A 26658-nucleotide genomic window follows, 5' to 3' on the forward strand; every position below is an offset into this window, starting at 1 on the left:
TTGGAGACATCTAGTTACATCAAATGCCAGAGGCTCCATCTTGTCTTTATGGGCTTTTGGATTTTCTTTCATACATTCCTATATAATCACTTGTCCATTTATATTGTCCTTCTGAAAAGCAAAACAGAAGCTTCGTGTTAAATACCATTCAAACAGTTTTTTCTATCATCCAGAAAAAGAATGATTTATCCCATTACCTAGTTCACCCCCAGGGTTCATCAAAGATAGCTTTTTATCTGTGCATGTTGAAATAAAGATATAATTGACCATTCTTTTTAGTTCTTCCAGTGTTTAAGATAGCAGCAGGCATTAACATACGCAAGGATATGCTATTTAATCTCAAAATCTCAGAGTTACTTAATAGTTACTTAGAATTTTGGAGCTGGGGTGTAACAATTTATGTTAGCTGATACTTTTTGCTAAATTTTTTTCTGTCAAGAATTTACTTTTCTTTTTTTTAACATTCCAATTTAAATTTAGGGGAATAAGATAGTTGTGTTTGAGAATCTGCTCAGTAATTCCCTGTTTAACCGGTGAAAATAAAATTAAAAAGCTCCATTTTAAAGCTTACTGTCAGACCTACTATTTTAGGCTGGACAAGGGCTCAGTTATTTTTAGCTCATTTTAGAAAACTTTATAATGCTTTAAAATGTTTTAGTAACATGCATAAGTAACACACCACGGTAAATTTTTATAAATCACATAATTTAATAAAAAGATAGTTTTTCAGGCAAACAGTTTAGTCAAGGAAAAATAGGTTCTTCTAAAGCTAATAAATATATAAATTCTTCTTTACAACTTGACTGTTGTGAAAATGTTTAATGTGAAGGTGTATGTAGAACCTATATTGTATTACATGGGGAGAGGGAGGAGTGGGAGGGGGAGAAAATTTGGAACTCAAAAACTGGTGGAACTGAATGTTGTATAGTAAAAGTAAATTTAAAAGGAAAAAAAATAAAAGGAAAAAGGGGCACCCTTTAAAACCCTCAGCTGAATACAGTTATTTTTGGTTTTAGGTTAATTTCCCCATGTGTACCATTGCATCTATGCCCAGGCTTCCGGAACATTGTATTGAGTATGCAAGAATATTACAGTGGCCCAAGGAACAGCCTTTTGGAGGTAAAAAGTTCAATTTAAGAATTCTAAAATAATTAACAAAAAACATCTTCGATTTTGTGGAGCCATACATTCATTTTGGTGGTGTTAAATGTATTTTGAATTCTTATTTCTAGAAAATTAACATTTTTTATGTATTTATGTCCCCCTCCTCCCCCTTTTTTTTCCAGAGGGAGTTACATTGGATGGAGATGATCCTGATCACATTCAATGGATTTTCCAAAAATCACTAGAGAGAGCGTCACAATTTAACATTAGGGGTGTTACCTATAGGCTAACCCAAGGTAAGTCAGTGAGTTTTTAGGTAATCCTGGATGAAGGGACCTCGTGCCCATTGCCCTTTCACATGAGCTCTGTAAAATAGCCATGAGAATTTCAATGATGATCCAGCTGAATTAATTTTGACAAACATTTATTAAGAGCCTTTAATATGCAAATCACTGTGCCAGATACATCGGAGGACGAGTAGGAAACAAGGAGCTGATGTGATGTGGTGGGGGGAATAGAACATGTATGTAGATGAGTGAATACAAGGTCATTTCAGGAGAGAGAGCACTAGCAGCTGGAAGGAATCAAGAAAAGCTTCATTTAGGAGGTTTTAACTGGCAGGTAGTGATGCCTTCAAAGAGGGCAGGACTTTTGGGAGGTAGGAATGTATTCAAACATGAGGCACTTATGGAAATGGGAGGTGAGATGTCAAGTTTGATGGACAGCCAGCAGACCAGTTTGACTGCAGTAGATTAGAGTGTCTTGGAAGGGAGTATCAAGGAATATGTATGGTGGTGTGGTTGGGAGCTACGTTATAGAGGGATTTAAATGCCAGAATGAGGATTTTGTATTTTATGCTAGGGGAAATTGCCAATCACTGTGCTAAGCATTTTACAGTTATCTCATTTGATCTTCACCTTATCCTCATTTTACATTTGAGGAAACTGAGATAAACAGATTTAAGTGATCTGTTGAGCAGGCACTTTGCCATGCAGGATTGGCATTTGAGAGATGAGGGCTGGATGGACAGACTTGGGAGTCATCTACGTAGAAATGATTGGACTCATCACATCTGATGAGATTAGTGAGAGTATAGTAGAAAGTAGAAGAGGACCAGAACCAATCTCTAAGGCATTAAGTATGAGCAGACCAATACTTCGGGTCATAATGGATAATGATGATCTAGAAAGGAACCAGAAAGCACACAGGCACCAGCAGAAAGAAGGCAGTATCCCAGAAGTCTTGAGGAGAGAGGGAGCAGGAGGTGGTCAACAGTGTCAGAAGCTGCAGAGAAGACAAGTTAAATGAAGATTTAGAAGGGGCCTTGGGATTCCCTGATTCCATAGGGAAAGCCAAGGAAGTAGCCCTGAGGCTGCTAGCTATCTGGGAAATGTTTAATAAAGAGCTGCTTATCTACTGTCTCATTTTTATGAATACCATAAGTGTTAGTTATGTTGATAATAAGACATTAAAAATTGAATTATCTTTATCTAATCCAAGTAATTTCTAATCTATGATTAATAATGCTTACATATAAATAGTGCTTTATGGTTAACAAAAGACTGCCACATATTTGATTCTTGAAACAACCGTATGATATAGTGTTTATGATCATCTTCTAGCTGAGGGAATGGCATCAGAGAGATTAACTTGCTCAGGATTACATAGTTAAAGTCTGACTACAAGGCCTCTTTCCATTGACCTGTGCTATATTGTTAGGTAGGCAGTGAAGAGTTGGAAGGCGAGAAGGATTGGCTGTATTTGGAAGCAAGCCAAATGGCTTTTAAAATACGTATTTATATTTATATTTCATCCACTTCTCTAGTATTGATCAATAATTTGGTATAATTTTATTTTATACAATCACCTGAATACTTGTATTATAGGTACCTAACAAATGTTGAATTAAATATATGATGTTTGATAAATACATTATTTCAGGAATAAGCCTTGTTGCATGCATTTTATACAGTCACCTAAGTTTTGTTTGGAATTCTAGTGTTTCCTTTTGTTGCTGGCATCTGTAAAGGAGATTGAGAGATTAAATATTGATCAGGTTCACAAGAATGTAGTATAAGATCTAAGAGTCATATTTATAACCAGATTCTCTGTTGAACCGTAGAAGTGTCTAAGTGTCTACTTGGAATTGTTCTCTTTTTCACTAGGGGTTGTAAAAAGAATCATTCCAGCTGTGGCTTCCACAAATGCTGTCATTGCAGGTGAGGAGAAAGACCGCTCTTTGAATGTGGTTTTTTTTCTTGGCATATTTTTTCTTAATTATGGGAGTATCTGCCTACCTTCAGGAGCTTATCAGCAGGCAGCTGCAGGGGGATGAATCTTTCAGCCAGGCCACTTTCAGTGACCATCCACCTATGTCAGAGGTATATCAGTGCAGGGAGTCCTCAGGAGGAAAGCACAAACTCTAGGATGAAATAATTTGAGTAGAATTTTCTACAGTCGCCTGATTTCAGAGAGCTTGTGAGTTTCAAGGATTTGGTACCTTTTTCGATTGTGATGTAAGGACTTTAAAAGTAGTGACTTACGTCTGAGCATGTGCTAGATTCAAGAGTTCATTGTAAGCAAGAATTATGTAAATACGAGGTGCAACTATACTGTTGTTTCTTTTTTTCTTACTCTGACCAGATCTTCAGCATTAATACTAGACTCATTCTAGCCCAAAGGGTTATTAAACAAAGGCAGCCTAGATTATGTAAAACAACGCAAAGTAGCCTTTTGACAGCTGAGCTTTCTTCATTAGGAGTTGTGTCTTATTAGAAATGAACAAAGTTTTTCTTTTCCATGAATGAAGTGTTGAGTAACCTTCCTTAGTACTGGAACAAAGCAATTATTTTTTTTTCCTTTTCCAGCTGTGTGTGCCACTGAGGTGTTTAAAATAGCTACAAGGTAATGTGTTTACTTTTCCATAAACATATATATGTATGTGTATACACATTTCAGACTATTAAATAATAAACATGTAGTCAAAGTCTGACTACAAGGCTATATTAGATATATATTTTATTACATTATATTATATAAACATAAACATGTTTTTCCATTACAGTGCATATATTCCCCTTAATAATTACTTGGTATTTAATGATGTAGATGGGCTGTACACATACACATTTGAAGCAGAAAGAAAGGTTAGTATGACTACTAATGAATAGTTATTGCTGTGCATACTTTGATTTTAAAGTATCAGTGCCTTCTTAAGATCATAAGTGAGCTTGTTCATGGTTTAACTTTGCCAGACTCAACCCTTTAGTTTCTCTGCCTCACCTGGCCTTATGTCCTGCTGCATGTGTAATCTTAGTAGTCAGGCATTGATTCCGATAAACTGGACAACCCGAGAACTGCCTGACTTAAACATTTTCAAGCTAATTGATTTTTATTTTAGACTGGAATGCTAAACTGTTTCAGAGTGTTTGTGTGGCAATTTAGCCTTCTTAAGGATTTTTAACAGATTGGTATGATTCGCATAATACTGTGATCTGTTTTTACGAGAGGCAGTGTGGCACAGTGGATAGAGTGCTGGACTTGGAGTCAGGGATACCTGGGGTCGAATCCTGCCTCACACACTTATTATCCATGTGACCCTGGGAAAGTCACTTCATCTCAGTCTGCCTTAGCTTCCTCATTTGTAAAGTGGGGCTTATAACATCTCCTTCACAAACTTTGTGGTGAGGATCAAACGAGATGATATGTATAACCCACTTTGTAAATACTAGCTATTATTATTTCTGCCTATAGGAGAATTGCCCAGCTTGCAGCCAGCTTCCCCAAAATATCCAGTTTCCTCCATCGGCTAAACTGCAAGAGGTTTTGGATTATCTAATTAATAATGCCTCATTGTAAGTATAAACATTTGGGGGGTTTGAAACAGTTTATGCACTTGAGGCATTCTGCATTTTTAAAAAGTTGTTCTTAAGATACTATTTCCTTCTTGATTTATAGACAGATGAAATCCCCAGCCATCACAGCCACGTTAGAGGGAAAGAACAGAACGCTTTACTTACAGGTGATGGATCCCTACTCTTTGTACTTTTCATTAGGAACTATTAAAGAATTTGTGTTTGTGAATTTTAAGTAAAATTTGTTTTAATATTTTTAGACAATAACTTCCATTGAAGAACGAACAAGGCCAAATCTTTCTAAGACATTAAAAGGTATTTTAAGTAAAGACTCCTGAATACATTTAAATGTTTTTAATAACAGTAGACATGTACATAGTAGTTTATGAAGCCCCTTTATAGCATTTTGTTTATAAAGTATTTTCTTTGAGAATGAAATCTGGAGGTCTCACAATAACCTAAAACCTTATTTGCAAAAACTAATTGATTTATAATTACAGAGAATTGAACTCATTTTCACTAGTTTCTCTAGATTACTGAAACTTTATAGTACTTTCATATTGTATGTATTTGAAATTTTTGCTGACATACTGACTTGAATCAATTCTTTTTCCCCCCATTTTAGAATTGGGCCTTGTGGATGGACAAGAGCTTGCTGTTGCCGATGTTACAACACCACAGACTGTACTGTTCAAACTTCATTTTACTACTTAAGAACAATAAATGTACATCTAAAAGAGGATTAAAATCTACTGCAATATTGTGCTCTATGTGGATGCTCAGAATAACCTAATTGATGTCCCTTTTAGTATAAGTGACTTTTATAATGGATCGCTCTTTCTTACTTCAGAACATCCCTCCAAGCCAGAATTTGGGGGATGTTGTTTGTGAGAGTTTTCATTAACATATAGCTAAAGAAGCCTGGAGACAGATTCTGACTGGTTGTAGTGTCCCTGTTTCTGTTTAGAAGGCAAAGGCCGTCTTGTACATGAGGATTTTAGGATGGTCAGATGGTGTAAATCTTTAGCTTTCAGTTGAATAACCATATATGCAAAAGAATGTCCTTAAAGAAAATTAAGATATTAAATCACATTTTGTAAGTCACATAAATATAACCTGTGTGAAGAGTTAGGTACCTGTATAATATATTGAATTTAGGATGTTTCCTGTTTGAATGAATATTCCCTTGATTTTGACTGTCTATAAATGAATATTAAGTATTGTAAGGGGATTACATTGTCCACTATGTTTTTAAAGTGTTTCAGCTTAACATCTGTGCATGAAAGTGGAAAACATTTTTATGTGTATATTTGCTGTGCTATGGTGGTTAATAATGCACAGTGTTGAAGCCAGAAGCTCACTGATGTTCTGTACTAGAACTTAATGTTTAAACAATTATCACTGAATCTGTCATACTATTTATTAATAAATCCTACCTTGTATACATTGAGATTGGGCCAAGTGAAGTGAGGTCAGTCACAGTTTTCGTAGTAGTGTAGGAATGTGTGAAGTAATGCTGTTGCTTCCATTTCCATTGCACGCAATCAACATACTCCTGATAAGAAGAATTTACAGGTTAATTCTAACCTGCTCTGACAGAAAAATGGCTTATGTTTATTTTAGTGGCTTCTTTACTGGAGGGGCAGGTTTGTAGTATAGATGGACTTGCCCAAGGTCACCCGGCTTGTAGATAGAGTTGAGACTTAACCCTAGGTGTTCTTTCCAGTACTCCACGCAGACGGTGTAAATAGTTAAGGGGTCTTCTGCGGCAATCAGGGTGGGGTGATGGCCCGGGGCTCGGAGTTAGAGGGTATCTGAGGCCACAGTCACACTGGGGTCTTCCGGAGTCCGAGGCCACTGCCCCGCCCAGCTGCCCTCCAGTGGTTCTAGCGGTTCTTCAAATGCTCTTTACGTCAAAGTTTCTACTCCGAGGCGAGGGTCCTGGCGAAGCGGTCCCTGGGCGCTGCCTTACGTGCCAATTTATAACACGGACGTTACCATCTGTGTGGGTCTGCCGCGGTGCCGCCCACCCGAGCTCGTGGGACTCGGAGGTGAGGCATCACCGGGACCTCCGCCGCCTTTCCGGGGGGGGAGGGATGACGGGGAACCACACTGAGAGCATTCTAGACACCTGAGCGCCTACTGCGTGCCCCCCCTCCCCACCCACGCATGACACTGGGGATACAGAAACCGGCGGGAGACTGGCCGAGCCCCGCTGGGAGGGTGGGCGCGCTGGACCCAGGGCGGGCCCTTCGATCCTCGGACGCTCGGCTTCCTTCCTCACAACACACACACACCCTGCGCAGGCACTACCCCACCAGCCAGGGCAGTCCCGTCCGCGGTTCCGGGTTACCTCGGTGATCAAGGGCGACGCTTGTCTCCAGGAAGTGACGCAAGATTCTCCTCTTCCCGCATCCGCCTCCACGCCCCCGTGGTGGATTGCTGTGTACGTGGAAGGCTTCCGCGCCTGCGCAGTGGCGGCGGCGACGGCAGCTCGGGCTGGGGTTCCGGCTCCGGCTCCGGCTCCGGCTCGCCTCGGGGGCTCTGGGAGGCGGTGAGGGCTCGCGTCCCGGGGGCCATGGTGGCCCGCTGACCATGGTGGCCCGCTGACCGCGGTGGCCGAGCCTCGCGGGGAGGCCCTCAGGGCGCGGAGATGAGCTGGTTCAATGCTTCTCAGCTGTCGAGCTTCGCCAAACAGGCCCTGTCCCAGGCCCAGAAGTCCATCGACCGGGTCCTGGACATCCAAGAGGAGGAGCCCGGCGCGTGGGCAGAGGCGCGGCCCTTCGGGGACCCCGGTAAGGAAGGGCGGGAACCCCTGTCACTCTGCTAGCCCCCGCGGGGCGCCTCCTGGGTGCTAGGCCCGGCGCCGTGCCCCGAAACGGCCAGGGGCGCTCGCGGCCCCTACCCCCACCCCCAGTCTCCTGGGAAAGGGAGAGGGGTCGAAGCCCTCGTACGTGGCGCGGGGCAGGCGGCCCCCTGTGGGTCCTCCCCGGTGCTGTGCGCCCTGGGACGCCCCTGGACCCTGGGGTCCGCAGGCTCTCGGGTGAGCTCCCCCCGACGCCCCTCGAGCAAAACCTGCCTTCTCTTTGGCAGCCTCCAAAATGGGGCCTTTTCCTGCCCCTCAGGTCCGCCAGGCAAATTAGGGTCCGGGGCCCCCAGCGGGCGGGTAACGGATCTTCCGCCTTTGTTTGTCTTTACGGTGGCAGTGGTTTGCCTGGAGACCCCCGCAGGGGCTGAACCTTCTTCAGGAGGAAGGAAATGGGGTTCCCCCCTTTCTACCTTGTTCCTTCCAGCTTCTTGGAGAGGCCCCCACTTAAGGCCGGACAAAACTTCCGGAGGGCTTGGGCGGGGGGAAGGTGGAGGGGTCCCAGGAAGCCCACGGAATGGTTTTGTTGGACCCTTACAGTTTCTTTTCCATTTATTAAAGTCTCTCAACACTGCTCTTTTCAGGACAGCTGTCATAAATCGATCGTTGAAAGCCATTGTCATCCAATTTTATTTAGTTGCTTTTTTCCTCAAAACATTTAGATCGAATTGAGAACCTGTTGGACAAATTTACAAAAAAAAAAAAGATCCAAAATGGATTTAGGTTTGATTTTAAATTGTGAATTTAATAATACATAAGCACTTATTTTGCAGTGGGGAAGTTGAGATGGAAAGTAGATAATCTTTAAAGATTTATCTAGATGTTCTTCAAGAAGCACAATGTTCCAGGCTCTGTTCATAGAATTCATTAGATACAATTCAAGTTTTTCTGCTTTCCCTTGGGTAGAAATACCTGACCTTAATGACTGTCTCTAATCACGTCCAGCTATATTTTCAATTTTGGTTACATCGGGTCCTATACCTGTTCTCACATCATGACCCTGAACAGTTGAACAGCATTTATTACCATTTTAAGTTCTCCTTGTACTCTTTGCCTTCATCACCTTTAAACCCTTGATATTACATTTAATTTTAAGGGCTTTTTTTTTTTTTTTTACCCTTTTTCGTAGTACTTAGTTGTGTTCAAACTTGAGTGTTTTTCATTTTCTCAAGTATAGAAAATAAGACATTTAAGTGATGTGGTGTCTCACACACCCATTGTCAAGATTGTATTCAGAACTGGTCTGATTAGCCCTCATGGCTACCAAGTTATACTTACCAGTTTCCACTTGTTAGTTTGAAGTACACCAAAACCCTGTTTACTATGGATTCTGCTATTATAGAAATTGTGATAATTTGTACTCTCAGGGGTTAGCCAAAGGCCCTCTAGGCCAATCTATAGCTAAACAGAAATTCCTACAACATCCATGACAGTTGTCATCCAGACTTTTCCTTAAAGTTGTCCAGTGAAGGGAACCCAATTTCTGGAGGCAGATTAGGTTAACATTTTGGACAGATCAGGCTAAAGTTTACTTTTGTATGACCTATAGCATAAAAAAGTTTGACAAACCAAATTAATAGAAAAAGCTTACGTGAAGAAATGTTACAGATATTTAAGATAAACTGTTTTCAGACACTTTAGAAACAACCATTTATATGTAGTAAATATAACAATTTCATGCTTTTCTTTATAGCGTACTTTCTGCTAGGATCTTTTATTGGGTAGTGCTTTATTGTGTGGCTTAAGGACATAAAGTAGTAATCTTGCATTTCCTTAAAAATATTCTGTGATTCAGGCTTTTATTTATTCATACTGGCTTTTCCATAACTATTGAAGGATTTTCATACCCAACAGGCAACCAATGGAAGCAAAAAATACTAATTTTTTCCTAAGTCAGAAAGTCACAGAATAGATACTTCTATAGGAAATTATTGTTCCTATCCCCATTTTATTTGTTCAAGGGAAGTATAGCTATCACCAGAATCTCCTGCACGTAATTTTTTGAGTCCTGTATTTTTTTCTTCCAGTTTGACATTGTGAAGTGTAATTAAAATTATTTTTGATGTTTTGGAGCTAGAGATGACTTCGTTTAAGGTGTTATTGTTCTTCCTTTAAAGTATTTAAATCTAGTAATCCTTTTTTATGTTTCTAATTCCATTTTCATAAAAGGAAAAACTTCCCCAGTAAGTGGAGGATGGGATACCTCCACCTGGGGGTTAAATTCAAGTACAGAACCTCAGAGTCAACCAGTAGCATCCCCTAAAGCAATTACAAAGCCAGTTCAGAGGACTGTTGTCGATGAATCTGAAAGTTTTTTTAGTGCCTTTCTCTCTCCAACGGATGTCCAGCCAATACAGCGGAGTCCAGTGGTATCTAAGCCTCCCACCAAGTCACAACGACCTGAAGAAAAAGTCACAAACAGTTTACAGAAACCTCTGCAGCCAGGACAGTCAGAAACACCTGACTTAACAGAGGCGGAAGTAACAGAGTCTTCTCTTCTGGCTGTACCAGAGGACTCAAAAAGCTGTCATGTTTCTGTGGAGAATTTGGAAGTGGACACTCCAGCACCTAATGATGAAGTCAAGTGTGAAGAAATCAGACCTGATGCTGTTGAGATTAAGGTGTCAGCTCTAAGTGTGAAGGTAGCAGAAAGTACCGCTGATGTGAAAACTCCTGTGGAAGGAGCACCCAGCAGCCAGTCTCCTCTGGTAGAGGCAAAGGATCTGGTTTTGGATGCTAAGGAACAGAAGCATGAAGATAGGCAGAGCAATACTCCCTCCCCTCCTGTCAGTACCTTCTCCTCAGGCACTTCTACCACCAGCGATATTGAAGTTCTGGACCATGAAAGCGTCATTAGTGAGAGTTCAGCAAGTTCCAGACAAGAGGCCACAGACTCAAAGTCCACCCTTCACTTGATGCAGACATCCTTTCAGCTTTTATCTGCCTCTGCCTGTACTGAATATAATCGGCTAGATGATTTCCAAAAACTCACAGAGAGTTGCTGCTCCTCTGATGCTTTTGAAAGAATAGACTCATTTAGTGTTCAGTCTTTAGATAGCCGGAGTGTAAGTGAAATAAATTCAGATGATGAATTGTCAGGCAAGGGATATACTTTAGTGCCTATAACAGCCAATTCTTCAACTCCAAAGACTAAGATAACAGCGTCTGTTGAAGGAAAATCTGGAGAAGAAAATGAAACATTAGTTATACCAACTGAAGAAACTGAAATGGAAGAGAGTGGACGAAGTGCAACTCCCGTGAACTGTGAACAGCCTGACGTCTTGGTTTCTTCCCTACAAAGCATTGAAGGACACATGGTCTCAGAAACGGTGCCTGGGCTGTGCCAGGATGTTGAAAATCAGCCAGAAGTACCTTCTGAGAAGGAAGATTTTTGCAAGGTAACTAAAATGTGGAAGTTATTTTATATAATGTCTTATGATGATTAAAGTATCTTATATACATTTTTGGTATCGCATAATTCTTGATGGTGTCTGAAATAGATTTTTTTTCACTTTACTGTTAAGAACTTTGAAAGATATTAAGTTTATGGTTGAAATTTCTTGGAATAGATTAATATTTTAATATAATTAACAGTTACCTGACTACTCCCATTTATGTCAGATTGCCTCTTCCATCCAAAGGCTTATTGTATTGGCATTATATATGCCACGAAATAACATCACTTTGGACTCTTTCCTTCCAAAATTAAACTTGTAGCCCTCTTTCCATGCAGAGGGAGGATCATGAGACCCATTAGTATGAATTCTCTAGATTTTTTTCTTATTACTAAAAATTGTTGAATATGTTGCTGTATCCATTGGTATATTAACAGTGTCATTGACATGTTATAGGGGAGGGTTGGTAAGTCCATGGACTTGTATAGAGATTTTTCACAACAGGAACCAATGAAAACAGCTTTGCTTTTTAAATAAGACATACCTAACCTATAATAAGAAACTGGTGAATAGCACTTCAAGGTCATAAAGAACTTTCTTCCAAATAGCTCTTTGACACGTTTGACACAGGGAGCGCAGGTAGTATCATCCCTTTTACAAATGAGGAAACTGAGGCAGACAGGTCACATGACTTGTACATGGTCATTAAACCTATCTCAAAAAAGTTTCAGGTAAGAAAGGTTTTGATTTGTACCCCTAAAAGCTTGATGTCATTGCCTTAGCAGAAGCTAAGAATTATTGTATTCCAGATGTTACTTTGAATAATTTCTAGTGACTGATTCATGCTGATAATGCTCTAGAGATGACTCAGTTTTGTATTTTTATTTTTTAATATAGATTATCCTTTTGGCAGGGAATTATGTATTGGTTATATATTATATAAGGTTATCATTTAGTGGTTAGAATAATTTTTGCTGGTAGACTTTATATAAAAGTAAGATTTTCTATATTAATATTTTTAACTCTTGCATGTTTAATTTATTTAGACAATTGACCTCCTGAATGAAAAATTGGAGAAAAGGGAAACCCAGTTACTAGCCATTAGCAAGGAGAAAGCAGTTCTAGAAGAAGCTTATGATAATTTAAAAGAGTAAGTAATAATGCAAATGAAGTATCATTAACTTGTTTTCAATGTCTACATGTTAAAACAGAGTTTCTGTAATTTCATGAAATACTTTGTACATTACTCTTTTTCATTTTTTTGCCTTTTTTTTTTTTGGCTTTTGCTTGAATCAGACAGCAATTTGATGGTATAGATCAGGGCTGTCCAACCTTAGGTTATCTTAGGGCTGCATTAAAATAAAATAATTGGGGACAGCTAGATGGCGCAGTGAGTAGAGCACCAGCCCTGAAGTCAGGGGGACCTGAGTTCAAATCCAGCCTCAGACACTTGGCATGCTTACTAGCTGTGTGACCTTGGGCAAGTCACTTAACCCCAATTGCCCTGCCCCCCCCCAATAATTATTTGAGGGCCATGCCCAACGTCATCAATATGAAGGTGCAAAGCGCGAAAGCAAACAAAACACAAAGTGACAACACAACAGTATAAAGGTAGGTACATACTGACTAGTCTGCATCATAGAGATGGAACGCAACCCACAGATCGATTGAAAATTCCATGTGATATGTTCCACCCATAATACTGCTTAAAAACACCAAAGAAAATTAACATCAACGAGATTATTTATTAGTGATGGAATTAAAAAATCTAATACGTATTCCATGCAAATTATTATTTTATTTTTTCGCTCATGAAAATTAAAACCCACAGGCAGGCTGCATAAAATCTCACTGCGGGCTGCATGTGGCCCATGGGCCGTATTTTGGGCAGCCCCGGTATAGATGATTCCAAAATAACTGAAATGTCTATAACCATGTTTCTTGTTCCAAATTAGTTAACATATCTAAATTTTCCTGAACTGAAATATCAGATAACATTGACACTTAACCCATTTTAATTCTTTTTATCAAAATAATTTTTTTTCTCCCCAAAATGATTTATAAGATTATCTCAGAGAGGAAAGGTATCTTACAAAAACACTTCCTTTCCTGCTCTTTTAATTTTTATATTCTCTCTTTAATTGTGTTATTGATGATCTCAGGTAATAATAAATTTTAATATTTATGAAAACAGGCTAAAGTATAGCAGTTTAGAAAAAAAATTTTGAATTTTTTTTTAGTTGGAGAAAGCAGGAATCTGTCACATCAGAAATTAGTTTTTAATTCTTTTCAGATGTTATAAACTAAATGGCAAATTTTCAGCCCTTGATAAATTTTCTCTCTAAATTATATTGAATATAATGTAGATTTTTTTCTTAAACTTCTTGTGCCTTAAGTTTGCTTTTTTACTGTTGTATTATAGAAACAATGTGGCATGTCAGTTTGAATGTTGAAGTTATTATGTCACCTTTCCAGATGTATGATTATTCTATATTTTCTATGTAGTGAAATGTTTAGAGTCAAAGAAGAAAGCAACAGCATTTCATCCTTAAAAGATGAATTTACACAAAGAATTGCAGAAGCAGAAAAGAAGGTTCAGTTGGCCTGCAAAGAAAGAGATGCCGCTAAAAAGGTAAATCACCATCTTGTTAAAATTATTACAGTAAACTTTTTAGAGACAAAACTTTTGGGGAAGATAGGGAAAGCCTTGGAGTCTGGAGAGATGGGAGATTAAAGGGTTAGTGTTCAGTGTATTACACTCAAATCTTAGGTCGTATGTGTGCGTGAAAAATTGCAATAAAGGCACAGTTAATAGAACTGTTACTCTCCAGAACACAGCTTGGTAAGTAAATCAGAGGTCTTTCAGCCTAATTGTATGTTGCAGGCAATTACTACTTGAGTACAATATACTTAAGCATTTTGATAACCAGCTTTAGCTTGTTTCAAGAAAGGCTTTATATAAATGTAAGGTTTTATAATCAACTTGGGCTTACTTAGCACCTGCCTGTAAAAGAATTTGTGTATTTGCCCAAACCAAAGTAATCGTAAAAACAATTGGACATTTGGTTTATGTATTTGTTTTTAAAAATAAAATCAAAGAGTCTTAGAATTCTAGAGATAGAAGGGAGCTCAAAGGCGGCATGGTCCAGTTTCTTAATTTTATAGGTAAGATCAAGAGAGCTTAAATGATTTCATTCAGGTCACCTTGTTAATTAGTGGCAGAGTTGAGACTGGGATGACTGAGCAGACTTTAATTCAATAACAAACTATCTCAATATTGCCTTGAATCTGTAGTTGGTGTATATGTTTTATCAAGGAGATTTCAGACACTGGTAATTTGATATGGGATAACATGCATTTGGATTTTTTTTTCTTCATCTTTGTAAAGAGAGGGTAGGGACTGGACCTCAGATTTTACTGGTATAGGGAACTCCAGGATGAGGCCACATTGCACTAATCCAGGTTATGCCTCTGCAACTTTTATTCTTCTAGAATTGCCTATAGACTGACTGGTGAAATGTCTTTCCCAGGATTGCACAGCCAGGATGCTCAGAGGCTGGCCTAGAACTTAGATCTTTCTGGTTCAGAGGCCTGCTCTCTGGCCACTCTATTGAAGACCATGCTGCCATCTTTGTACAAGTGCAGAAAATAGTCTTGTGAAGAAAAGGCAGTGCAAACTGAGATGTTCATGTTCAAGGATATACATTTACTTAGGAGAAAAACAGTTCATGTTCCAACAGTGCTTCACTGTTTGGGTGAAATGACCGTCTATTCAGGAGGCATGCTACTTAAGTGCCTGACATCTTCAAGGCACTGTGATAGGCTGGAAACAGACAAAAATGAAACAGATCCAGATCTCAAGGATCAGAGAGAGAGAGAATGAACGTGTATATACCTAAGGAAAATACAAAGTAAACTGAGAGACAGCACAGTAAATTGGATGTATGAGGGGAGGGAGGAAGTGATGGTCCCTGAGCATCCTGGAAGGAAATCAGGGATTCTGAGAGGCAGAAACAGGGTGGGGGAGGAAATCGATAGCTTCTTTGGGAAATTTAAATTAATTTAATTTCCTTGGCATTGCATTTGGGAAAAAATGTATTTCGAAGAAAAATGGTAATTTTAAAAACACACATAGATAATATTTTGTTTTTAGGAAGTAAGAATTGTAAAAGAAGAACTTGCAACTAGGTTAAATTGTAATGAAACAGCAGAACTTTTGAAAGAGAAGGATGAGCAAATAAAAGGATTGATGGAAGAAGGTGGGTATGTTCAACTGACTACATCAGTCTTCAATTGTGAGAAGGAAAAATCGTACTTTGTACATGGCTATCCGCTACTTCCCATTAGAGATTATGGAAACTGGGGAGATGTAGGCAAGGAAATTAGATGTCATGGCTTACAGGCTGCCAGGAAAGGCACGGAGGTAGAGCAGTGGTCAGTCTTCTTTCCTTTTTACTCCTAGAGGACTGACAGCATAACTCCCCAAAGAGTAAACTGTCTTTTGAGGAAAAAAGGTTTATGTGGGAAAGCTCTTAAGCAGTCTTAAGCCCTGATGTTTGGGCATGTGTGTCACAGTGCAGAGAGCGTTGGACTGCGAGTCAGAGACCCAACTGGGCGAGTCACTGAGCCTCTTTCTGGCTTGATTTCCTCATCTGTAAGATGGGAATAGTAACAGCACCTACCGCCCAGAGCGGTTGTGAGGAGGAGATGAAATTGTGTTTGTAAAGGGCTCTGCACACACATGCGCACACACGCGCACACACACATACACACACGCATACACGTGCGCGCACATGTGCACAGGAACAGTATTTTTATCTAACTCATTCTCACAGTTGCATTTTGACAGTGCATTTTAATTCATTTCATTTCTTATTCATAAATATTTCCTTCTCAGATTTACATTTATGTACAATTATGTAGTAATCAATAGGTAACATTGGGATAAATTAAAGACTTGTCACAGGATAATTTGTTCTAAATAAAAATTCTTAAACTAGAATGTGTCCTTTTTTTTGGCCACAGCAGCTGCTTTATAAAGGAATGGTAGGTTACATTTGGTGTGCCCTGATGAGATCCTGGCTCCTTAAAGGAAAGGCAAGAGGAGGTTTAGAAAGTCTTATTTAAAAGAAAATTTTCAGTTAATTGCATATGTAGACCTACCATTGATCTCTTAGCTCAGTGCTTTAGAGGGAGACCTTACAATCCTAAGGTCATAGATTTAGAGCCCCTTTGGAGCTGAGAAGTCATCTGGTCCAACTCCCTTATTTTATGGGTTAGGAAATGGGATCGGAGATGTCAAGTCACTTGCCCATGGTCTCACAGGTTTTTAGTGTCAGAGGGAGAATTCAAACTCAGGTCCTCTCACTTGAAATCCATTATTCTTTCCACTCTACCATGTTGTTTGAAAGACAGGATTTGGAGTCAGGAGATCTGGATTCAAATCCTGACTTGAGATTATGACAATAGGTAAGTCTTTTAACCTCTCTGGGCTCCAGTATTCCCATTTTACATCATTTTTTAAAATAATAATGATAGTCCTTGCACTTTGCACTGACTGCCCACAGGGTTGCTGGGAAAAGGCTTGACAACTTTCAAAAACATTATGTAAATGGCTTATTAGTACATAAGCTTATTCCTGCTTCAAAATATGCTGCCTCTGATCTCCTAAAGCTATACTGTGGGCATAGAACAAAATACAATTGTGAGGAACCTTATAGGTCATTCTGTCCTGCTTCTTCATTTTATCATTGAAGAACTCAGACCCAGAGAAGGTGGCTGACTTCCCCAAGATCACAAAGATGGTAACAAATCCACAGGATTTAGCGCAGGAGTGCGTAACTGAGTTTTGGAGATTCTGCACTGCTTTAAGCTTGCACTGTTTTCTTTCTCTTTTAGGAGAAAAGCTTTCAAAACAGCAGCTGCACAATTCTAACATCATTAAGAAGTTAAGAGCTAAAGAGAGAGAAAATGAAAACATCAGTGCAAAGCAGAGCAAGAAGATTAAGGAGCTAGAAGAGGAATTGCAACATTTAAAGCAGGTGAGGACGTTTGTCACCCAAGTCGTCGTGTCTTTTGTCATGTTGGACCTCAGAAAACCAGGAATGGAAGGCAGATTCATCAGGCAGTTGGTGATGTGCAGGTCTTTGTTCTTCAGTAGAACTCGAGTTTTACCCGAGAATGATTATATGCTGAAAGATTATTTTTCTGACCTTTTAATGTAGGTTCTTGATGGCAAAGAGGAGATTGAGAAACAACATAGAGAGAACATTAAAAAACTTAGTTCTGTAGTAGAACGACAAGAAAAGGATCTTGGCAGACTTCAAATGGACATGGACGAACTTGGGGAAAAAAACCGAAGTTCCCAGGCAGCCTTGGATAGTGCATACAAGTAAGGAAACACAGCCACTCACTCCTCCTCTCCACCCCTGGGTGCCCCGGGCTGACATGCCATTTTCTACAGGGAGTCGTTCACCATCCACTAAGAGGGGATGTGCCCTCCCTCTATTGATAATCTCCAGTTTATTCTGTCTATGCCATGTGTGTTCTTAGTTGTTGCTGTATTGCCTCTTCCATTAGTGTGAGCTCCCTGAGAGCGGGGACTGTCTTTTACCTTGCTTCATGTTCCCAGCACTAAGCACAGCATCTGGCACAAGATGCACCAGTAAGTGCTAGGTGACCAGTTGCCTCATTTAATACCGTCACAGCAGAATGGCTCTCAGTGTTTGATCACTAATAGCTTCTTTTATAAAGCGCTTACCTGCATGGGTGCTTGAGACTGTTTGATAGGAATAAGATGTGCCCATTTCAGGGTTTTTGTACATTTGACATATTTTGGGTTTGTAGCATGACAGGATATGTTTTCTAATCATTTCAGAGAGCTTGCAGATCTTCACAAAGCTAATGCCATGAAGGATACAGAAGCGCAGGAGGCGTCTTTAAGTCGTGAAATGAAAGTTAAAGAAGAGCTGTGTTTGGCTCTTGAGAAGGCCCAGGAAGAGGCCCGTCAACAACAAGAAGCATTAGCAATTCAAGTGAGTTGTAAATGATGAACAAAACAAATCCCGTCTTGTAATTAATAGGATGTTTCTTAACATTAAGAACCTTGTGGACTAGCTTGACCCAAATGTTTTAACTCCCAGATAGTGAAATTATTGTACTTCCTTCACAATTCATTGGGACCTGTAGATGTATTTCTCTTTAATTGTGCTAAATGAATACAAACTTGATCGATTGATGTGATGTTTGCTAATTGCAAAACAAAATAACAAAATTAGTCTTTCTTTTGTAGACTAAATAAATATTTAGAGATAACCTCATCCTGAGCACTTAAATATCTGTCTTAACCCCTTTTCTCCACTTACACAGCTATCATCTTAGTTCAGACCCTCATCCCCTCTTGCCTAGATTGTTACAGTAGCCTCAAGCCTCTCTGCCACTGTAGTGTATCCTGCACACTGCTGCCCAAGCACAGATGTGACCCTCTGACACTCCTACTTGCTCAACTCTGTTGGTTTCTTGTTGCCTCTAGCATAAAATTTAAAGCCCTTCCCAGTCTGGCCTCAGTCTCTCTCCAGCTTCCTTGGCTCTATCTCCCCCTCTTGCTTTTGGGATCTAGCCAAATTGACTGCTTCTTGATTCTTCATAGGTGACATTCCATCTCTTACCTTGGTGTCTGCACTGGTTGTCGCACGTGCCTGCAATGTACTCATTCCTATCATGACGCCAAGAAACAAAATAGTATGTTTTAATATTACGGAAAATGGAGAGTGAACAAAATTGGTATTGAAGTAATAAAAATAAGAAAAGGGAGAAAACCTTAAAATAGTTAACATTTTTGTTAATTTTTTTTTTAAATTAAACTTTGCAAAAATTTATTTTAAAAATACATACCTTAAGAATTCATATTGGAATCCTACCATATGGTATGTTGCCATAACAGGAAATTAAGGGGGTAGCTCTGGTATAGTGGGAGAAACACTGAATTTGAATACTAGCTCTGCTACTTACTGATAGTGTGGCCTAAGGAAGATCACTTCACTGAACTTCATATTTGTTATCCTCAAAATGAGAAAGTTGGACAAGATGGTTTCCAAGTTCCTTTCCAGTTATAAATTGTGTGATTCAAGTCCTGGGTCTATAAATATGTGAGTTTGGTCCAGTCATTTTATTTAAAAAACTAGGGATACTTGTATTGCTTGCCTCATATAGCCTGGCATTCGTGACCTGCCAAAGTTTGTCCATTATTTGTGCTGTTACTTTTGCTTGGAATGCTCCCCCTACCCCTATAATAACCCCTTTATCTTCATGTATTGGAATCCTATACATCCTTCAAAGCCCAGACTAAATGCCTGCCTTAATTGCCTTACCTAGAAGCGATGGCACCCTCCTCTGTATAATTCCTGTTTTATTTAGTTGGTACCTTTGTTTGATGCTTACTCGGTGCAGCTTTGGGTTAGATTTGGGCATTTTCTTGCTTTATTTCTTCAACTAGATTGTAAACTTTTTGAGGGTGCATTGACCAGGACTTCCACAGTATCTTACATAGTACTTCACACCAGTCCCCTTACTTACAATAGCAGTTAATAAATGTTTGTTGACTGAATGAATGAAGTTAATGCATAAGAGAGTATACTAAAAATATAGGGCGTTAAATGTGAAAGATGAAGCAACGCAGTAAAAATATATGCCCAGCAACCATCTAAGTAATTCACATGCTAAAGTGTTTTGATTATTGATGAGTGATTCTAATCTTTCTCCTTTGATGTAGGTGGCAGACCTTAGATTGGCTTTGCAGCGGGCAGAACAAGCTGCTGCAAGAAAGGAAGATTATTTACGCCATGAAATCAGTGAACTGCAACAGGTACTATGGAAAAGGTGTTTTCCATGAATAACCATTCACATTCGTCTAATAGTTTTCCAGGGAAGCCATGAGGTGTGTGGCTCATGCAGACATTATTCTTCCCATTTATAATGACAAAGAAACTGTCTTAGAAAGGTAGATGACTATGAGGTCACAAATCTCACATGGGTGGAGCTGGCAGGCTCACCTAGGTCCTTTGATTCCAATTCCAGGACATGATACTGCTTTGTTTTTTTTTCTTGAAACATTTTTAAAATTTGGTTTTTCTGTACTTAAATACCAAATTTTAAAAAGAGCATTTTCACAAAGTAGAACACAAAGAGAAGATTGTATGTGAACCTACGAATCTCTTTTCCATACCATTTAAGTATATAGTAATTAAACACATTACTTTCAAAACTGCCCTGTTTATCCATGTTTTCTTTTGGACTTCATTCTGTTCTCTGAATTAAATAAAAAAGTTTATTGGCTCTCTTTTTTCATCACCATAGCTATTCCCCAATTAAAAAGAAGAAAAAAGTCATAACACTTAAGCATAGTCAGGCAAAAAAAAAAATCTACACAGTAACCGCATCAAAAAATATGTCTCGTTCTGTACCTTGAATCCATCACCACCCTGTCAGGAGGTGGATAACATTTTTTCATAAGCCCTCTGTAAATATAGTTGTTCATTGCTTTGATTAGAGTTCTGAAGTCATTCAGAGTCATTTTTCTTTTATAGTGTTGTCATCTGAATTATTCTGCTGCTTCTACTCACTTCACTTTTAATCAGGTCATACTTCCCAGGATTCTTCAAAATCATCTCTTTTGTTATTTCTTACAATGCAATAATACTCCATGATTTATATAATAACAGTTTATTCAGCCATTCCCTGATTAAATTGCACTCCCAGTTTTCAGTTCTTTGGCTTTTTTCTTCCCCCCTTTTAATCCAACCTTTAATCCAATTCAGGAAATTTCCTTCTATTCATTCCCAGAAATATTCCTTCTTTCTGTATCCCTATCTGTTTCTGTATTGAGTTTGATTTCTTTCTACACCAAACTCAGTTTCCCTGTGTGTTCAGTCTTCCTTTATCCACTTCAAATAAGATTGGGGTTCATCTGATGCCCACTCCACTCACCCTATCCTCTGGGTTTCTATGCTCTTCTTATATAGTGCAACATGAGATCACCCTGTTCTTCCTCCTTCCTATCCTGATATATTTTTCTTTTATCTTCCCTTTTCTTCCCTCTTTTAAAACCCTCGACAGAACTAAAGCACCCCAGGCCATCTGTTTTTCTTATTTAACTTCCTGAATAATCTTTGAAGACATTAGAGTTTTAATAGTAACACTTGTTTCTTCTCCACTTACTAGAATGTTAACATTGCATTATCTTTCTGGTCCTATAAATTACTCAATGTACCTTTCTAGCTTTCTCTTGACTCTCATGTTTGCATTTCAAAGTTCTTATTCAGTTCTGGTCATTTGATCAAGAATGCTCGAAAGTCCCTTATTCTATTAAAGGTCCATTCCTACCCCCCCATTCTCAGTAGGATTATATGCTCATATTTGTAGGGTTAATAATACTTGATTGTCAGCTTATTTCTTGTACCCTTTGAAATAGTGTAGTCCAAGATCTCCTCTAGTTTGTGATGCAAGCTGCCAGGTCTTGTATGATCCCATCTGTGGTTTCTTGTATTTTTTTTCTATGATAATGGAAACTCTGGATTTCAGCTATAATATTCTTTGAGGTTTTTTTTTTTCAGGACATTTGCTAAAAGCTCCCTCTTCTCCACATTACTTAGGCATCTTCTCCATTATTTCCACCATCCCATTCTAGAGCTAACATGAAGAGATGGTCCTCTTTGCTAAGGCAAACCCCTCTGTGTGCACCCTTATCCCATTCTCTCAACATCTTCTCCAGCAGATTATCTCCACTTTCATGCATATATTCTTCACTGTGCATATCTAATGGCTCCTTTCCTGCTGCCTACAAAGCCACCCATGTCTCTCTTATCCTTAAAAACCTGAACTCACTATCCCCCCAGCTATTATCTTGTTTCCCTTTTTTGGCTAAACTCCTTGAGAAAGCTGTTTACGTTAAGTACCTCCACTTCCTCTACTGTTCTTCTAACTAAACATTCTGTATTTTGGCTTCTGATTCAACTAAAACCACTCTCTACAAAGTCATTCATGATCTTTTAATTGCCAAATCAACTAGCCTTATCCTTTTGTACCTCTCTGTAGCATTTGATACTTCTGATCACCTTCTCCTGGATCCTTTGGGTTTTCTAGGTTTTCATGATTCTGCTTTCTCCTGATTCTCCTACCTGACTGACTATTCCTTCTCAGTCTCCTTGGTTGGATTTTTAGGTCTCACCCATTACTGTGCCCTAAGGCTTTATCCTGGATTCCTGTTGTCTTCATTTCTCTCCTTGCTTCTTCCTCTTATTTAGTAATCTCATTAGCTTCTGTAGGTTCAACTAGAATCTTTATGCAGATGATTCCTAGATCTTTATGTATATAGCCTGACTCTTCTAAGCTTTCCTAAATCTTAACTGCCTCTTGGACATCACATCTCAAACTCAACATGCTAAAAACAGCTCATTTATTATCTTTTCCCCTAAAGGGGTCTGTGGCCTTGAGGCCACATAATAAGGATTTGTTCTGTGAAGTTTAGATTCAGTCAAAGGGCCACGTGTGGCCTTGTGGCCACAGGTTCCCCACCCCTTCTCATATTTCTTATTACTGTGGAAGGGAACCATCATCCCCTAATTACCCAGTCTTGCAGCTTCAGCATTATTTTCATCTCCTGTCTCGCTCACTCAATATATCTAACTCTTCTTCACTTAGACTTCCTAGCTTCTCTGAATTCCTTCTACTCAGATCTCATCCCACCTTTTAACAGGAGGCTTTCCCAGTCCCTTCTGCAGGTAGTCCCTTCCTTTGAAGATTATCTTGTGTTTTATGCCATATTATATCTTTCATGGACTTAGCTATCCATGTTGTCTCCCCATTAGAATTCTGAGCTTGTGGGACCAGGGTCTGTTTTTTGTCTTTCTTTGTATCCCTAATGTTTAGGCAGTGTCCAGCACATAATAACGCTTGTTAACTACTTGTTGACTAATTTATATTCTTTTTATTTTCATTTTACTCTCTGGCTTTAAGATAGTTTTCACTGGTGATTTGTTGAAATATATATATATATATATATATATATATATATATATATATATATATATATATATATATATATATATATATATATTTAATTTATTTTTATTTTTAGTTTACAACAGATGGTTCTACCTAATTTTGAGTTCCAGATTTTCTCCCCGCCCTCCCCCCTCCCTCCCCAAGACGGCATGGAATCTCATATAACTACCACGAATGACTTAGCTTTGAATTAATTTATACACTAGTCAAGTTGCGGAGAAGAATTACGACCAATGGAATGAATAATGAGAAAGAAGAAACAGAACCAAAAAAAAAAACCCAACCCAAAAACAAAAGAGAAGAGAAAAAGGCGAGCATGAAGTGTGCCTCAATCTGCATTCAAACTTCATAGTGCTTTCTCTGGATGTAGATAGCATTCTCCATCTGAGTCCTTTGGAGTTGTGCCTGCATTTTGTGTTACTGAGAGGAGCGAGGTCTGTCAGGGTTGGTTCTCATGGAATCCATATGTCTGTGGTTGTGTACAGTGTTTTCCTGGCTCTGCTCCGCTCACTCAGCATTATGTCATGTAGGTTTTTCCAGGTTGTTTTGAAGTCCGTATCATCCCCATTTCTTATGGTACAATAGTATTCCATTACCTTCATATACCACAGCTTGTTCAGCCATTCCCCAATTGATGGGCATCCCTTTGATTTCCAATTCTTGGCTACCACAAAAAGAGCCGCTATAAATATTCTTATACATATGGGTCCTTTTCCCGCTTGTGTGATTTCTTTGGGATACAACCCTAGAAATGGTATTGCTGGGTCAAAGGGTATGAACATTTCTATAGCCCTTTGGGCATAGTTCCAAATTGCTCTCCAAAATGGCAGGATCAGCTCACAACTCCATCAGCAATGTAACAATGTTCCAATTTTCCCACATCCTTTCCAGCATTTTTGTTGAAATATATTATTTAGGCATTTCAAAAAATTATGGTTTTTAGGGATTTTGATGATTCTTAAATTATCTCCTCTTGCTTTGATTTGTTTTGGATAGCAAATACCTTACATTTTCTTTTATTTCTAGGAATTCCAAAATGCTACATAACTAATGAAGGAAAAAAACTAAGCAGTGAAATGGAGAAAAAATGGGATACTAATGAAAAAAGAGAATTAACATCATATATTATGTGCCAATACACCAAGGACCTATGATTTCATTGATGTGGGAATTCCAGGGATGCAGATCATAATCCATCTATATCCTAGAGTTTTAGCTTTCATTCTAGTATTCCTTGCTATCTCATGGAGCCATTGATCTCTGGTCTATTCTAGTTATCAGGGACTCCATTACTTTTGGGGTAAGGTTCCGAGCTATTTAGTCTTCCAGTTTTTTCCTGAAAAGCTTTTACTTTTTATCTTCTGCTTAAATTTTTTAAGTATTCTTGTCCTTGTGGAAAGTTCATTAATTCTTTTAATCTTTGCTTATAGTTGTTAAGGAGTTGTTTTCTCCTTTTAGGCTGGAGTTTTGGCTATTACTAGATCTACAGTAATTCTCCATATGGTGGTGTCTTCTGTTTACTCCTCTCTCTAGCCTTGGTTCTTGAATTGGGAATCATGCTCTGCCTGTGATGTTCACTTAGGTGTGACGTGGTTGTTGATGGTTCGTCTTGACCCCTGGGTCTTGCTGGTTTCACCTGCACTTCTCACAGTAGTGTGTCTGTACTAAAAGCACCAGTAGGCTTTAGGTTCCCATGGATTTTTAACTTTAGATGACTGGATTTTTAGGGGCCTTTCTGATGTCTCAGGACAGAGTATTAGGACCCTTGGAGCCCTTAGGTCTGCTTTTCTTTTTTTTAATTACTAATGCTGCTTCCAGAAATCATGCTAGCACTTTCATCTGGGAGGAACACTCTTCTCATGCTGCCTAAGGTGACAGGTGTTTTTGCTTGCTTTGAGAGTCTACCATCTCTTTTGGGTGTACTTTTTCTGTTCCCTTTCCCAAGGACTTCTTCAGTAGCAGGGTAGATGAAGTCACTTAGTGAAGTTTCTCGTTGTATTTCTGGATGACTGTGTGCTCTGCTGCTACTTTATGCTTTTGTTGGAATGGGTATGTGGGAGCTGAGTTGTCTGCCTCCCAGCTGGCCAGATTGGCTGTATTACAGTGCACCTTGCGGCTCCTCTGAAATAGACTTCAGGCAATATTTTTGGAATGAAGAAGAGATTATAATACCATTTCTTCTGTTGCTAATATGAACCAAAAGATGTTAGCTGTCTGTTAAAATTTTTTTTAATTTATTTTTTCTTATATTTTAAGTTTCAAATTGTCTCATTCCCATCCTATTTGACATAGATATATAGATATAGATGTAGATGTATAGAGAGATGTAAAACCATGCTATGCATACTTGTATTTATCACTTCTTTCTCCGGAGGTGGGTAGCATCTTCCCTCATAGGTCTGTTGTGGTTGATTTGAATATTTCTAATACTCAGAATAGCTTAGTCACAGTTATTCTTTGAAGAATATTGCTGTTACTGTATCCTGTGTTCTCTTAGTTCTGTTCATTTCATTCTTCATTATTTCATGCAGATCTTTCCATGTTTTTCTAAAATGAACTTGCTCATCATTTCTTACAGCACAGTAGTAGTTCATCAGATGGTCGCTGTCTTTTAAAATAAATCTCAGAAAACATTATTGAGTTTCAGAAGAAATGGCTATATCATTGCAGAATTTTTAGTATAACTATTTCATAGTGCAAATAGCTGCTTTATCTGTAGCCTTCAACAGCACATTATTCGCTCCGTGTCTCTCATTGCCCACCCTTCTTTGTTTGAACTTTCCATATTAGATAGGCACAGAAAGGGTGAAACTCAGATCACTTCATCTTTCTGTTTCTGTAAACTCTTCGAAATACTTAGGTGAGGAGATGTGACTACAATTCATTAGCGGTTCAACAAATATTAAATGTCTCTGTTTTGTCCAGAAGTTTTTACTGCTAGATAGTGTTCTAGTTAACAATGGCATAGAAAATGCCGAGATAAATAAGGCAGTGCTCACTCTTACGAAGCTTGAAAGTCCAGTTGTTGGGATGGGGAAGCACACTCCCCCCAGTGCAGACAAGAGCTTGGTAAATGTGCAAGTAGCTCATACACCAGAGTCACTTAGTTTGTTAAGCTGAGAGGTACAAAAAACCGTCTTATGAAATCCGGGGAAGGCAAGAAGAACATTATTAAGTGTGGGAAATCAGCAAAGGAAAAGATACATATAGGAGGTAGGAGGTGGCAGTTAAGCTCAATTTTGAAGGATGGATAGGATTTCAACAAGTGCACATGAAACGAGAGGTAATTTCAGTCATAACGATTAACATGAGTATGGTATTTTCACTGGGTGTCCCATATGCACCTCAAATACAATATATCCTCAAAGAGAGCTCGTCA

General features: G+C 38.9%; 2 protein-coding genes across 3 annotated transcripts in view; both read left to right on the forward strand.

The window, feature by feature from the left end:
* The window catches only part of UBA3 (ubiquitin like modifier activating enzyme 3), a 28160-nt gene extending 21752 nt beyond the window's left edge, over positions 1-6408 (forward strand). For both annotated transcript variants that reach the window (XM_036737931.1, XM_036737930.1), the window contains 9 exons: positions 1017-1119; positions 1287-1400; positions 3270-3323; positions 3972-4008; positions 4169-4250; positions 4858-4958; positions 5062-5125; positions 5219-5273; positions 5584-6408. In XM_036737931.1, the coding sequence (XP_036593826.1) occupies positions 1017-1119; positions 1287-1400; positions 3270-3323; positions 3972-4008; positions 4169-4250; positions 4858-4958; positions 5062-5125; positions 5219-5273; positions 5584-5672 (699 nt within the window). In that variant the 3' untranslated portion in view covers positions 5673-6408. The remainder of the gene's footprint in view (positions 1-1016; positions 1120-1286; positions 1401-3269; positions 3324-3971; positions 4009-4168; positions 4251-4857; positions 4959-5061; positions 5126-5218; positions 5274-5583) is intronic.
* Positions 6409-7391: 983 nt separating this feature from the next.
* TMF1 (TATA element modulatory factor 1) overlaps positions 7392-26658 on the forward strand; it is a 32158-nt gene continuing 12891 nt past the window's right edge. Inside the window, exons 1-9 of the mRNA XM_036737958.1 lie at positions 7392-7753; positions 9994-11222; positions 12266-12369; positions 13725-13851; positions 15373-15478; positions 17118-17260; positions 17444-17610; positions 18097-18253; positions 19990-20082. Of these exons, the coding sequence (XP_036593853.1) occupies positions 7612-7753; positions 9994-11222; positions 12266-12369; positions 13725-13851; positions 15373-15478; positions 17118-17260; positions 17444-17610; positions 18097-18253; positions 19990-20082 (2268 nt within the window). The 5' untranslated portion in view covers positions 7392-7611. The remainder of the gene's footprint in view (positions 7754-9993; positions 11223-12265; positions 12370-13724; positions 13852-15372; positions 15479-17117; positions 17261-17443; positions 17611-18096; positions 18254-19989; positions 20083-26658) is intronic.

This window comes from Trichosurus vulpecula, chromosome 9, assembly GCF_011100635.1.
Source record: "Trichosurus vulpecula isolate mTriVul1 chromosome 9, mTriVul1.pri, whole genome shotgun sequence".
NCBI classification, from domain to species: Eukaryota; Metazoa; Chordata; class Mammalia; order Diprotodontia; family Phalangeridae; genus Trichosurus; species Trichosurus vulpecula.